The sequence below is a fragment of the Medicago truncatula genome, chromosome 2, assembly GCF_003473485.1.
Source record: "Medicago truncatula cultivar Jemalong A17 chromosome 2, MtrunA17r5.0-ANR, whole genome shotgun sequence".
Taxonomy (NCBI): Eukaryota; Viridiplantae; Streptophyta; class Magnoliopsida; order Fabales; family Fabaceae; genus Medicago; species Medicago truncatula.
The window spans coordinates 37,260,360-37,273,026 of NC_053043.1; the positions used below are offsets into that span (position 1 = coordinate 37,260,360).

At 32.6% G+C, this 12,667-nt stretch overlaps 1 protein-coding gene across 1 annotated transcript; it reads right to left on the reverse strand.

The window, feature by feature from the left end:
- Positions 1-3,963: 3,963 nt before the first annotated feature.
- Positions 3,964-11,797, reverse strand: LOC25487218 (probable leucine-rich repeat receptor-like serine/threonine-protein kinase At3g14840). Its single transcript, XM_013609087.3, has 24 exons — positions 11,681-11,797; positions 11,062-11,233; positions 10,652-10,723; positions 10,487-10,555; positions 10,086-10,157; positions 9,939-10,010; positions 9,529-9,600; positions 9,329-9,400; positions 9,145-9,216; positions 8,803-8,874; positions 8,609-8,680; positions 8,435-8,506; positions 8,086-8,148; positions 7,854-7,919; positions 7,728-7,763; positions 7,585-7,628; positions 6,741-7,123; positions 6,395-6,590; positions 6,160-6,306; positions 5,792-5,910; positions 5,489-5,699; positions 5,146-5,383; positions 4,844-4,994; positions 3,964-4,672 (listed from the first exon to the last, which is right to left on the reverse strand). Exons 1-24 carry the CDS (start codon positions 11,790-11,792, stop codon positions 4,274-4,276), a joined length of 3,054 nt encoding a protein of 1,017 aa, XP_013464541.1. The 5' UTR covers positions 11,793-11,797; the 3' UTR covers positions 3,964-4,273.
- Positions 11,798-12,667: the final 870 nt, after the last annotated feature.

A 12,667-nucleotide genomic window follows, 5' to 3' on the forward strand; every position in this document is an offset into this window, starting at 1 on the left:
AAAAAACATAGTTGTAGGTTTTTCCTTCAAGTAATCATTATAGCATTACTAGACCAAACCCAACACTAAAAAAATTGATTTGGTCTTTTGGGCATAAAGACACTATAGGAGATATTCAACAAACACACAAAACAGACACATATATGGAGATTAGAGACATACATGCTAACAATATGGCACACAGTGGCATTGGCAAAATAGCAATTGCATGTAACAGCATTTGCAAACCCTTTCATTGGACTAGAAGATGTCCAGTTACTTTGTCCACTGCATGGATCTATGCTGAAGTCCCAATCCTTCTTCCCAAGTGTCTTAGCTATGTCTTTCATAACTTGTACTGTATATTATTCAAAACAAACATATATACATAATCATAATGTTGCAATCATATTGTGTTGGAATTTAAAATTGAATTTTTTTTTCTACTACTACAAAACGTTGAGTTAGTGACCTAGAGCAAAGATTGGAAAACAAGAAACAAAAATTGTTTGAATTCTATCTCTGAGTATTAGAGATGCAAAAATTGAAGACCAGTTTTATTTATTCCGTCTTTAATATTGAACAGGTGAGTTGGGCTTCATGGACTCACCAGTGTTGGCAAGATTGTCAAAATCAGGACTTTACTTCAGTTCAAAAGGGAATAGTAAAATCGGGACTCGTAAAATCGCAATCAATATCGAAGGATTTTACTCAAGGACTTTTGTAAAATCGATATAGAAAATTGTAAAATTGCAATCAAAATCGATGGATTTTACCAAAAAATAATAATACATGAATATATGTTATAAATGGTATATAATCATAAATGACTTAGTTTATAAGAAATCGTAAAATCGCAATCAAAATCGATGGATTTTTCCTATTTTAAGATTCTACTATGAATTTGAGTCGTTGAAGGTGAAGAAAGTGGCAAAATCCTAGATTTTAGGATTTAAGTCGGGATTTTGACAACAATGATTGTTAGAATAGTCTGAAGACTAAATTAGCTTTGACAAAGATACCTACGTATTTTCCACCAATAAGGTTCTATTGCTGCTACGTGGAGTTAAACTCATGCCTTTGTTGGTAATAGTAACGTTTTATTGTGGTGATGATGTACTATGCGAGAGAAATATAAGGTACGTACCTTCTTCTTCTAACAAAGTAGTTCCACTAGCAAATGAAGAGATAAAACAAAAGGAAAGAAGCAAAATATGGAATAATAGAGGGAAAAGCTTCATATTTGAATGGAAATGTGAAATGGAGGTGTATATTAAGAAAGGATGCAGCAAGAGAAAAATACTTTCTGTATGATTGTTTGTGTATATATATATTGTTGACAAAAAGTTGAAGAGAAAAAGAATGACTATATGACTTATAAGAAGTCAATTAGATCTTAAGCATGTTACCAACTTGTATATATGTTGTTAGAAATGTAAAATATGCAAAATTTAAGGTTTCTTAAAGGAGGTTACTTGATTTAAATATATGAATTATGATGAAGTATAAATGGGGGATACACGTTGTAAAACTTGAAATAGGTGTTAGGTATTATCTTCCTTATAGTTTTGTTTATAATTTTCTTAGACAAGTTGCAAAGTCGGTGCTATATATCTTGTGTTTATTCAGAATATGGTTGACTTTCTGTCTTTTGATTAAATTATAAAGTAATAAAGTAATAATAATTTAAAGTTGGTGAATGAGTCAAAGAAGTAAGAAGAAAATCTAAGAGAAAGTCACAGGTGAACATGAAGTGTGAAAGGAGGAGACAAAAAAAGGAGGAGGTTAGTGATGATAGAATATATTATTAACCACTAACTTAAGGACTCTAATTACAATGAATTGGGACAATCCCCATCCATAGTTTGAGAGCAGTACAAGTTATCAAGATAGCTAAAATCCCCCTGAGAATTCATATAGTACTTTCAGAGAATATTGAGGCAATAATAAACCAAAATACAAATCGTAACAAACAGGCTAAGATCTTCCACATATGGCCAAAGGTCACTAATAATATAAGATCCACAGTCTTTGATTTCATCCAACTTTGGAAAAAGATTATTACAGGTGTTCGCACATATCGACTATAAATGGTCTCTGAAATGACAAATTCTGCCACATGTTGAGAAGACAATTGCATGATTGTGAGGATAATGAGTTCGGTGACAACCGTCATAAGTATCTTACTTGTAATACAGTACCTATGAAACAAGTCCTTCAGAAGCATTTTAGAAATCATATAAAGTACAAACTTAAACTCAAATAAAGAACATAAAAACCAAACCGAATAGCATAACAATAAAAGAAGAAAAACACAACCACAAATTTATTAGATACCAAACCCAGTGATGATGGAATAGCCCAATAACAGGGATACCATGGTGGCTTTCGAGAGGGACGCTCAGTTGACGTTATAACAGGGATAAATTTGTTTGTTAGTTAATTGTTATAAAAGAAGTGAAAAGGTCTCCTTGAGGGTAACCCTGCAATGTTTTATTAGTTTGAACTGAAGCATGTGATTAAAAATGATAGGACTTAAGCACATGAGGAGAGTCCAGTTTAAAAGACTGGTCCATTCATTAGAGGGAAGAGTATTTTGGCTTAATGAGTGAATGCCAACATTGTAACGCCCTTTAAAAGTTATGTCATCAGCTACTTTCATTCAATAATCACTGACCAAGTGGTTGCCCTTTTCTCTTTGGAGGCTTCACTCATCTATCAATGATTCAGTATGGTAGGCTTAACCTAGCCTATAATAACTAACCATTTGCGGGACCAAACTATCAACGAAATTTCGTGTCCACTTTATCATGTTATTTAGAGAATTTGAATATATCTTTTAGTTTCAAGAACAATTTTATAATACTATTTCGTAATAATTTCAATATATTTTGATGCAGTAGATAAGTAGTGTTATTCTTGTGAACGGAACCAAAAAGGTTTTTTCATCAAATATTAATGTGAATTTTATGTATTTTGTTTTCTTAAAAGTTTTGATATTTGTGATTCATCTTATCTAATTTTAAAAAATCATTTTGAAAAAGAATTGAGAAATTTCCTAAACTTATTTTAATGCAATTTTTTTTTTCTTTCTATTTGCAATAGAAAATTAAAAGTTTCAAAATCTTTGTCCTACAAATTAGCATCAGCCTTTAATGCGACGCTATTCAAATTTCCAGAAATCTAGTGACGTGATTATTCTCTCAGAAATTTGCAACGGATTCTTTCCCTCGAATGTTGTGACGGAAATATGGGTTTAAATATCAATATTTTGCGAGGCTTTGCGTCAGAGATTTGCTTTTTGCGACCGTAAGGAAACCGTTGCAAATTTGACGGATTTGATTTCCCCTAGCTTAATTTCTCCGACGCCATTATCACGATGGTTTTCAGGTACGTCACAAAATCCGTCAGAAATTCTTCAGCGACTGATGTTAGCTCATTTTGCGACATTTTTCTGCCATCGCTAATCCGAATTTTCTAGTAGTGAAAGCACCAATTATTATGACTTAACCACAAAGAAGAGATGAATTTAAAAGACTAGCTAGTGTATTGGATAGGAAAGGATCATGACTTTAATACCACATTGAACACTTTTCTCTACTCAGTGTGAGATCCAATTAAAGAAGCGCATTAGCAGACCACAAGGAAAAGGGTAACAAATGTTGAAGTATGATATCCAATTCGTTTTTCTATTGCTTAATTTTATTTTTACCCATTCAAGTATCATGTGATCCCTTCACTTTTCTTTTGAGCGATTTTGATCCCATATGTTTTCTCTCTGATTTGATAGTCCCCTCCCAATTTCCTCCAAAAGCTTATAAAGATACATTATGTAGCTAAAGTACTTGAAATTACTTTTTTTTCATAACAAGAAAAGCTTGGGAAGATTGTCGAATTAATATATGTTAGTTAAATAATATTTAATGCAGTAAATAAAATTAAAAATAATTGTATATTTAAATTGGAGGTAGTAAACATATAAAGTTATTAAGCTAATGATTATATGGTATATTCAACCTTTTGTCCAACATAGATGATGTTGTTAAACTATCAAAATCCTATGTGTAGTCTTCATTCTACAAATGAAAGGTAGCTCGTCAAAACATTGGAGTATTGTTTTTTTATTCAAACATAAAACTATAACTTAAATGAGTTACCTCACTATAATAGACTGTATCTATTTAACAATTTTTTGCTTTTAAAAAGAACACTATATTTTAAGATATCATGGTTTCTTTACATGATAATAGCAGGACTTCAAGCAGCAGATGCAGTTATTTATCAACAAACAATCTTAATTTCTTTTCTCCCAATAGGAAGAATCAAGGTGGACAGGATAAAGATCTCTAGCTGATGAAGATGAAGCAGTCCATTGCCCATCAGTTAATAAATTCTGACTTTGTGTTTGTGTTTTACTTATCTTATTTTCTTCAATCTGATAATAATACTTTCTCATTGCTTCCAACTTTTTCTCATCCATTACTTCACTTGAATCTGAAACAAATTCTGGAACCACGGTATTTCCTTCAAGCATACTTACAACCGACGACATGGGGGGCCTAAGGTTTGAAGTGACGTTGGTACATAGGAGAGCCACGTTGATCATCACCATAGCTTCCTTTTTGTTGAAATCTGAACCTAATCTTCTATCAACTAACTCCATCAGGTCACCTTTCTCTTTCAACAAATGTGCCTGTTCAAAGAAAAAAAAACAAATAGTTTGATTTCAAACAAATGTACATGATCAATTTTTGAAAATTCTTCAAAGAACGAACAATAAATGTGCGACACAAAACGAAATGTAAGTAGATAGTGTCATGGATAATCAAATTTACATGGTCAATGGAGAACATAGAATAGTTACCCATTCTAGAAGAAGGAATGCTTCCTCCTTTGATTGATACATGGTGTTGCTCCTTCCACTAACGATTTCCAAGGCAACAATTCCAAAACTATAAACATCAGCTTTGTCTGTCAAATAACCATGCATTGCATATTCAGGAGCCATATATCCACTGCATAGTTGGAACATATCATTGTAATAACTTGATATCAGTATACAACATATCAAAGTTTTATACTATAAAAATATCATTTGAATTGAATGGTAACTTTTTGGAGTAATTTTTAATAAACTCAAAGAAGGCAATAATTGTAGTTACTCACTATGTCCCAGCAATTCTAGTGCTAATGTGAGTATTATCCTCCTCATCAAGCCTGGCCAAACCAAAATCAGATATCTTTGGATCGAGATCTTTATCAAGCAACACATTAGTAGCCTTGATGTCCCTGTGAACAACCTTCAGTCTTGATTCTTCATGAAGGTATGCTAAACCTCTAGCAATACCAACACATATTTTCTTTCTTGGTGACCAATCTAATCTTATTTGGTGTTCCTCTGGACCTTCATTTTTGAATGTAATAAAAATCAGACAATGAAACTACATAGTCGACTGCTAAGATAGAAAATGCGAAATATCACAAAAATAGACCATATCGTAAAAATTACCAAATAAAGCACGAGCAAGACTATTGTTTTCCAAGTATTCATATATCAGCAACAATTGATCTCCCTCCACACAACAACCGTGGAGTTTAACAAGATAAGGGTGTTGCAAAGCTGAAATCATGCCTATCTCGTTTAAAAACTCACGATTCCCTTGCTTTGATTTTGAAGAAAGTTGCTTCACTGCTATCAATGTCCCATTTGGTAAACTTCCCTGAATATTAAGGAATGGTTGGCTGTTAGAAGTTAAAAAGGAGTTTTATGAAAAGCATGACACACGAGGATTTGTTATATTATGCAAAATACCTTGTACACAGGACCAAATCCTCCTTCTCCAATCTTATAGGCAATATCAAAGTTGTTAGTCGCTGCTTTGATTTGCCGTAACGTAAATAGCCCAGGTTGGAAATCTAAACCCTTTAGCTCTGTTGATTGAAGTAAAAAAGAATATATAAAATCAGAGATTTGTTTTGAGCAATTTCCACATCAATACGTTTAGCAAGTACAAATCTAGACAAAATGGCAGCATTGACAAAACAATCTATATTATTATAAAATCAAATTCACCTGTTATGTTTATAAAGAAATTTCCCAAAATTAACTTTTATGCTTGAAAAATCCCAATTGTGCATCAAAATCGTGTTTTAGAGTTAATCTATCTTCTTAGGTCTTACCTCTTTCTAACGGACCTATATGTCTGAGACATCTTATCCACCGAGATATACCAAATATCAGTAAGATAACTAGTCCTCCAGCAAGAACAATCACAGCAATTTTCCAAACAGGCATGCTACTTCCCTTTTCCACCGGGGGTGTAAAGTCTGTTTAATTATGATAAAATATAAAAGATTTGCATATAAACCATATTAGAGGATGATGGCATAAGAACCATGAAGAACTATAACTGACCAGGATCAACCGATATAGCCGATATAAGAGGACCATATACCGATCCAAATGGGATAGCAGTTGTCCCTTTCCCAGCCCAATGAAGGCGAATCTCCAACGTATTACTAGTCACAATAGCAGTGAATTTCTTTACGACTGCCTTACCAACTCCACCGGCTTCTTTTGCAATATTGAAATCCTTCAGCACCAACCTTGTCTGCAATAATTCAATCAAAAGAAGGTTTATAATCTTCAAAGGACAATTTGATCAATACAAAAAATGTTGTTGACAAAGATATATTTTTTTTGGATAAGGCACAAAAACACTAAAAGGTTGTTGACAAAGATAAGACAATGAGACTATAACCTGAATATAGATGTCAAATATGCGCCTCCCAAGACTGTTATATGTTTGGTCATCGGTGAACATTATCTCCGCAAAATGGAGATTTACTGTGTAGTTTCCATTTCCCATGCAAAATCCATAATATGTTAGGGAAAGAGGAGAAACCCGTGAATCCATATACAACTCACCATTGTCGATGGAAAGGTTCGTTTTATTAGACCAGGTATAGTAATCCTCCACAAGGCTACTATCAAAGAAGTGGCCGGTGTTGCTAAGTGCCCAATTCGATCCACTACGGTGAAAGCTTGCTGCTGGTCCAACTTCATTAGAATCATCGTCATATATCAAGCTTTCGTTAGAAGTTATGACTTTACCACCACAATTTATATGGAGAGAGTACCAAGCTGGAATAACCAGAAAAGAATTAAATGCTAATTACAATAAGATAACCACATTAGAAAAAATTAAAGTTATCAATACAAAAAAAAAAAATTGGATTCTTGCATCCTTATGTATCGACACTTCCATTGCTATTTCCTTAACTTTCAGTTTGAGTTGACTTACATAAGTTGATGCAAGAGAAAAAAGATAAGCAGTGGATTAATGAAAAAGAGAAATGAAAAGATGATTTGTTTGGTTACATGATATCTAATTTGTAGGTACTCATTAATAAATGCTTACAAAGAAGGTGAAGCCAAGAAAAATGGACCATTGACAAACAATACCGATTAAGTTGTTCAGATGACTAACTCATATTAACATGGCGTTCTTCGGGAAGAAAAGTTCGCATTTCACATTCTACCTTTGAAGAAATAAATAAATTGAAATGGAGAATCTGAAGGAAATCCATTACCAATCAACTTACTTTTCGGACAGCCATTGTTCCCCAAGCATTCAACCTTATTTCCCCTGAGAAAATAATGAAGGTGTGTAACATATCAGCATAATCACATTATAATATGTATAAGCTATATGCATAAAATGACTTATGAGTAGGACAAAACTTACGAGTTATTTCCCTTTGAAGATGATGCAAACAAGTTCCTACGGCACATGGTTAATAAATAGCCAAAGCTTAGATAGTTTCTTAAAATATCTGAAACAAAAAAAGTATGCAAATACATGGATTCTTACAAGGTTCCCTGTTGACATGTCAACTGCTCTGGATTTACAATGCTCAAGTTGTTATATGAAAGATCTCTGTCAATTTAAGCATGTGATTCAGAATTAAAGATGGAACAAAGAACTATATGTAACACTTATTTACATTGAAATATAGAAACCTAATGGTAAAGCAATTTAGCATGCAGGAGTTATAATTTTCAAATCAATAAATCAAATAAGTAGGGTTGGAAGGATTACTCACGTATAGTCTGGTCTAGCTATCCAATTTGGCAGTGGTCCAGTAAAAAGGTTTCTAGTTAAGTATCTAGGTAAAAAGATCAGAGAAGTCAATTGATAAAACTCATCAATAATTTATGAACCATTAAAATGGTAAATACTGTTAAATTATATATCCTCTTCCCACATAACACGGATAGTCCCAAGAATCCTTTCATCGACTAAACTGAGCTAATCATACCGATATTCATTTTAATAAAGACTAGATCGTGACCCACTTGGGTTGGCCCGGTGGTGTTGGCTTGGGCCTTCAAGTTTGCTCAGGCCTAAAGTTAGAACAAATGTATACAAGTAACTCAAAGGATGATGCTTACAGTATATTTATGTTCTTGAGGCCGCCCAAAGTGTTCGGAATCTGTCCGCTTAATTTGTTAAAACTGAGGTCTCTGAAAAAGAAATTATGTTCAGGATAGTATTACTCAAGAGAAAATTTGTTTTCGGAAAAGAAACAAGAAAAATGTTTAGTGACAATGATTTTAAATACTTACAATGATTTTAAATTGGTAATATTTCCAAGATATTCTGGAACTGTTCCTATAAGATTGCAACTCCTCAGTACTCTGTCAAACAATTTGATAATATGTAAATCTTTAAGTGCAAAATGGCTATGGTGTTTACTCTTTCTTATTTTTTTGTTACTAAAAAGATTGCTTTATACTAAAAATCCAAGAAATTCACTCACAATGTTTCCAAGTTTTTCAAGTTATTAAGTTGCGGAAAATGAGAATCTGATCCTTTCAAGTCACTTATTCTCCTGCATAACATTTTTTAAGCATGGTGAAATTCAATAAGAGAAAATATGAATTTTGAGCCTGTGAACCACAAACTATGAAGCACTGACACAAAAAAGAACACCAGACAGATACAATACATACATTGACACACAGACACCCGTAATAATTTGAAAAAATTGAATTGCTCAAATGCGACTACAGTCGGTGTCGGGTCAATGTCAGGCACCTATCATGCCATCAATTCGAAGTGTCGGTGCTCTACAGACCACAGTAAGAAACATCTTACTTACAAGTCGGTGAGGTTTTTTAGATATGAAATTCCAGAAGGAATTGGTCCACTCAAACCACTCCCTTGCATAACCCTGTCACAATCAAGAGTCGTTCTTTTGATAAATAGATAAATAATATGCAATTCAACTAGGAAAAGAAATTGATGATTTAGAAATTTCACAACAAGAAATAAAAAGTTCATACAGCCTCTCAAGACTTTCCCAGCTTTGAATGAAATCAGGTAAAGTTCCAGAGAATTGATTGTCGCCAAGTCGACTGCATTTTTAGACGGTAAGCAACAGATTAATATGAAGTCGATTAGACCGTAAGCAACAGATTAATATGAAATTGATATAGTAAATGTAATTCAGTGTAACAAAAATAACCAAACAAAGGATTCTTACATCTGCTTCAGATTAGCGAGCTTAGCAAATGTTGCTGGTAAATTTCCAGTAAAATTGTTGGAGGTAAGAAGCCTGCAAAATATTGAATGAATATAATCACACTTATTTTATAGGTTTTTCTATATAAATCAAACTACCTATAGAAACCTATGAATTTGGAAATAGTTTCCTCGCCAATGTTCATCTAATCACATCAAAGCATCCAAGTTTAAAGCATAAAATGTAGACAAAAAACTTCTCAATCAACACTAAAGCTATATGATATAACACGGTTATAACTGCTATTTGACAACATTTTGAACTAAATTGCATATTTTGGAACAACAACGATTTATTTAAATTCTGCTATGCTCTATCCTCTTTGGAAATATAAATTGTGATTTCCAACTCCTACAAATTAAGGGGCTTACAGTCTTTCAAGTCGATGAAGATTTCCAAGCTCCGGAGGAAGCTGTCCAGATAATTGATTGAACTCTAGAACCCTATGCATTTCAAGTTTCAATAATTATAAGTTCCTTGAGCAATTTTCAAAAAATCGAAATAAGAAAATTACTTACAAGCTTTTCAGGGTGATGATTTTTCCAAGTTCTTTTGGAATTGGACCAGTTAAACGATTTCCTAATAGTGAACTGTCAAAAAATTAAGAAACATTGCAAAACTACTTAGAAGATTATATTCCAAAAGGAAAAAAAATATAAAAATGATATAAAAAAACAATACTCATTTCTCATAAATATTTACTATTTTTTTTTGTTACATGTTACAAAATTTTCATCGCTAAACCGAATTTTCTTAGTTCGCAAGAAAACATGATCAAAGTCCTGACCAGTTGCTTGAAAGGTATAAGATTCTTACCACTTGGACAAATTCATTGTTGATGAACGATTTACTAATTAAATTCCATTAATCAGCATAAAATAAATTAACAAGAAATCAAAGAAAGGGTAAGAGGAAATACATATTGACAAGATGCATGGAACCCCATTGTGGAGGGATTGTACCATTAAGGTAGTTGCGAGTAAGATCACTGTACCAACAAAATAGTGAACAAATAAACATTATGATAATTTAATGATGATGATGATGATATACAAATTTAGTAAGGTGTAGAATGACAACATACATTTCTTGGAGGTAAGGCAATCTAGCAAGTTCCCTTGGAAGTGTGCCCGAAAGATTTTGTGACTTGAGAACACTGCAACATTGATTTTTGAGGCAAAAATGAAATTCATAACTAGAAATCTAGAGCATAAAAATATTTTTATTATAAGCTTGTTTAACATTTTGAAATTGTTATCCAACCGAAGGTTGACCATTTATATATAGCCACTTTTTTACTTGGTAGAAATATATAATTATTCTTATTTATTACACATAACATGGAATGCAAATTAAATGGTTGAATTTAAGTATTTAATGAATTTTAATTAAGGTTGGTAGAAATATATACTTGGTCTTTTAGGCATAAAGACATTGAAGAAGATCTTCAACAAACACACAAAAGAGGCACACATATGGAGATTAGGGACATACATGCTAACAATATGGCAGACAGTGGAATTGGCAAAATAGCAATTGCATGTAACAGCATTTGCAAACCCTTTCATTGGACTAGATGTCCAGTTACTTTGTCCACTGCATGGATCTATGCTGAAGTCCCAATCCTTCTTCCCAAGTGTCTTAGCTATGTCTTTCATAACTTGTACTGTAAATTATTCAAAAGAAACATATATACATAATCATAATGTTAAAACCATATTGTATTGGAATTTGAAATATGATTTTTTTTCTACTACTACAAAAAAGTTGAGTTATAGTGACAAAAAGTAGAGATTGAAAAACAAAAATTGTTTGAGTTCAGTTTTAAAGATGCAAAAATTGAAGACCATTTTTATTTATTTCGTCTTTAATATTCAACGGGTGAGTTGGACCGCAAGGATTCACCAGAGTAAGAACAGTCTCAAGACTAAAAGAGCATTGAGAGTGATACTTACATAATATCCACAAATAATGTCCTAACGCCGGTGGGAGGAGTTAAACTCAAGCCCTTGCAAGGTATGAGCCTACTCTTTACCAACTGGTCGACCTCTCTTAGTAACAGTGATGTTTTTATTGTGCTAATAGTTTACTAAGAGACATATAAGGTACGTACCTTCTTCTTCTAATAAAGTAGCTCCACTAGCAAATGAAGAGATCAAACAAAAAGCAAGAAGCAAAAGATGAAATGATAGAGGAAAATTCATGTTCATGATGATAAGCTTCATATTTGAAGAGATAATATCACTTTATGATAAATCAGTGGAAGAATTATGATCTTAAGCATGTTACCAGCTTGTATATATGTAAAATTTAAGGTTTCTTAAAGGAGGCTACTTGAGTTAAATATATGAATTATAATGAAGTATAAAGGGGTATACACGTTGTAAATCTTGAAATGTGTGTTAGGTATTATTTTCCTTGTAGTTTAGTTTAACTTTCTTACACAAGTTGCTAATTCAGTACTATATATCTCGTCTCTAATCAGAATATGGTTGACTTTTTGTGTTTTGATTACACAAGTTAGTGAATGAGTCAAAGAAGTAAGAAGAAAATCTAAGAGAAAGTGACAGGTGAACATGAAGTGTGAAAGGAGGAGACAAAAAGGGAGGAGGTTAGTGATGATAGAATATATTATTTACCACTAACTTAAGGACTATAATTTGTTAAAGTCAGTGTGCTAGTTTCTTTGTTGATAAGAAATCAAACATTATTAATTTGCATTTTTTTTTTTTTAAGATTAGAAATCAAATTCAATATTGTCGAGTTTACAATGCGCACCAATAAACACATTAACCATTTGTACTAGACTCCGATGATATCAATATGCTTTGTTGATATATAGAAAAGTTGAATATAGTATCTTTGTGACACATAGGCAAACGTTGTCTCATAATCGATTAAGAATTTTCACCTATTCAAACGGTTCATTTTTTTGAAAAAAACGAACCAAACTGTTCTAATGGTTCATAAAACCGAACCGAACCATGTGTTAACCATGTGTAGTTTGGGCCAAAACTGCTACATATGCTTTTTGACAACAATTTTCATAGTTTAGATTATATTTGTTTAACTGTTAAAAACAAAAAGGTTGTAGTGAGGG

Coding starts and splice junctions, on each gene's coding strand:
- LOC25487218 (XM_013609087.3), bottom strand. CDS start 11,792: ATGAAGCTTATCATCATGAACATGAATTTTCCTCTATCATTTCATCTT. Junction 10,724..11,061: donor GTCTGCCATATTGTTAGCAT/GTATGTCCCTAA, acceptor TCAATGTTGCAG/TGTTCTCAAGTCACAAAATC. Junction 10,158..10,486: donor TCCATGCATCTTGTCAATAT/GTATTTCCTCTT, acceptor ATTTTTTGACAG/TTCACTATTAGGAAATCGTT.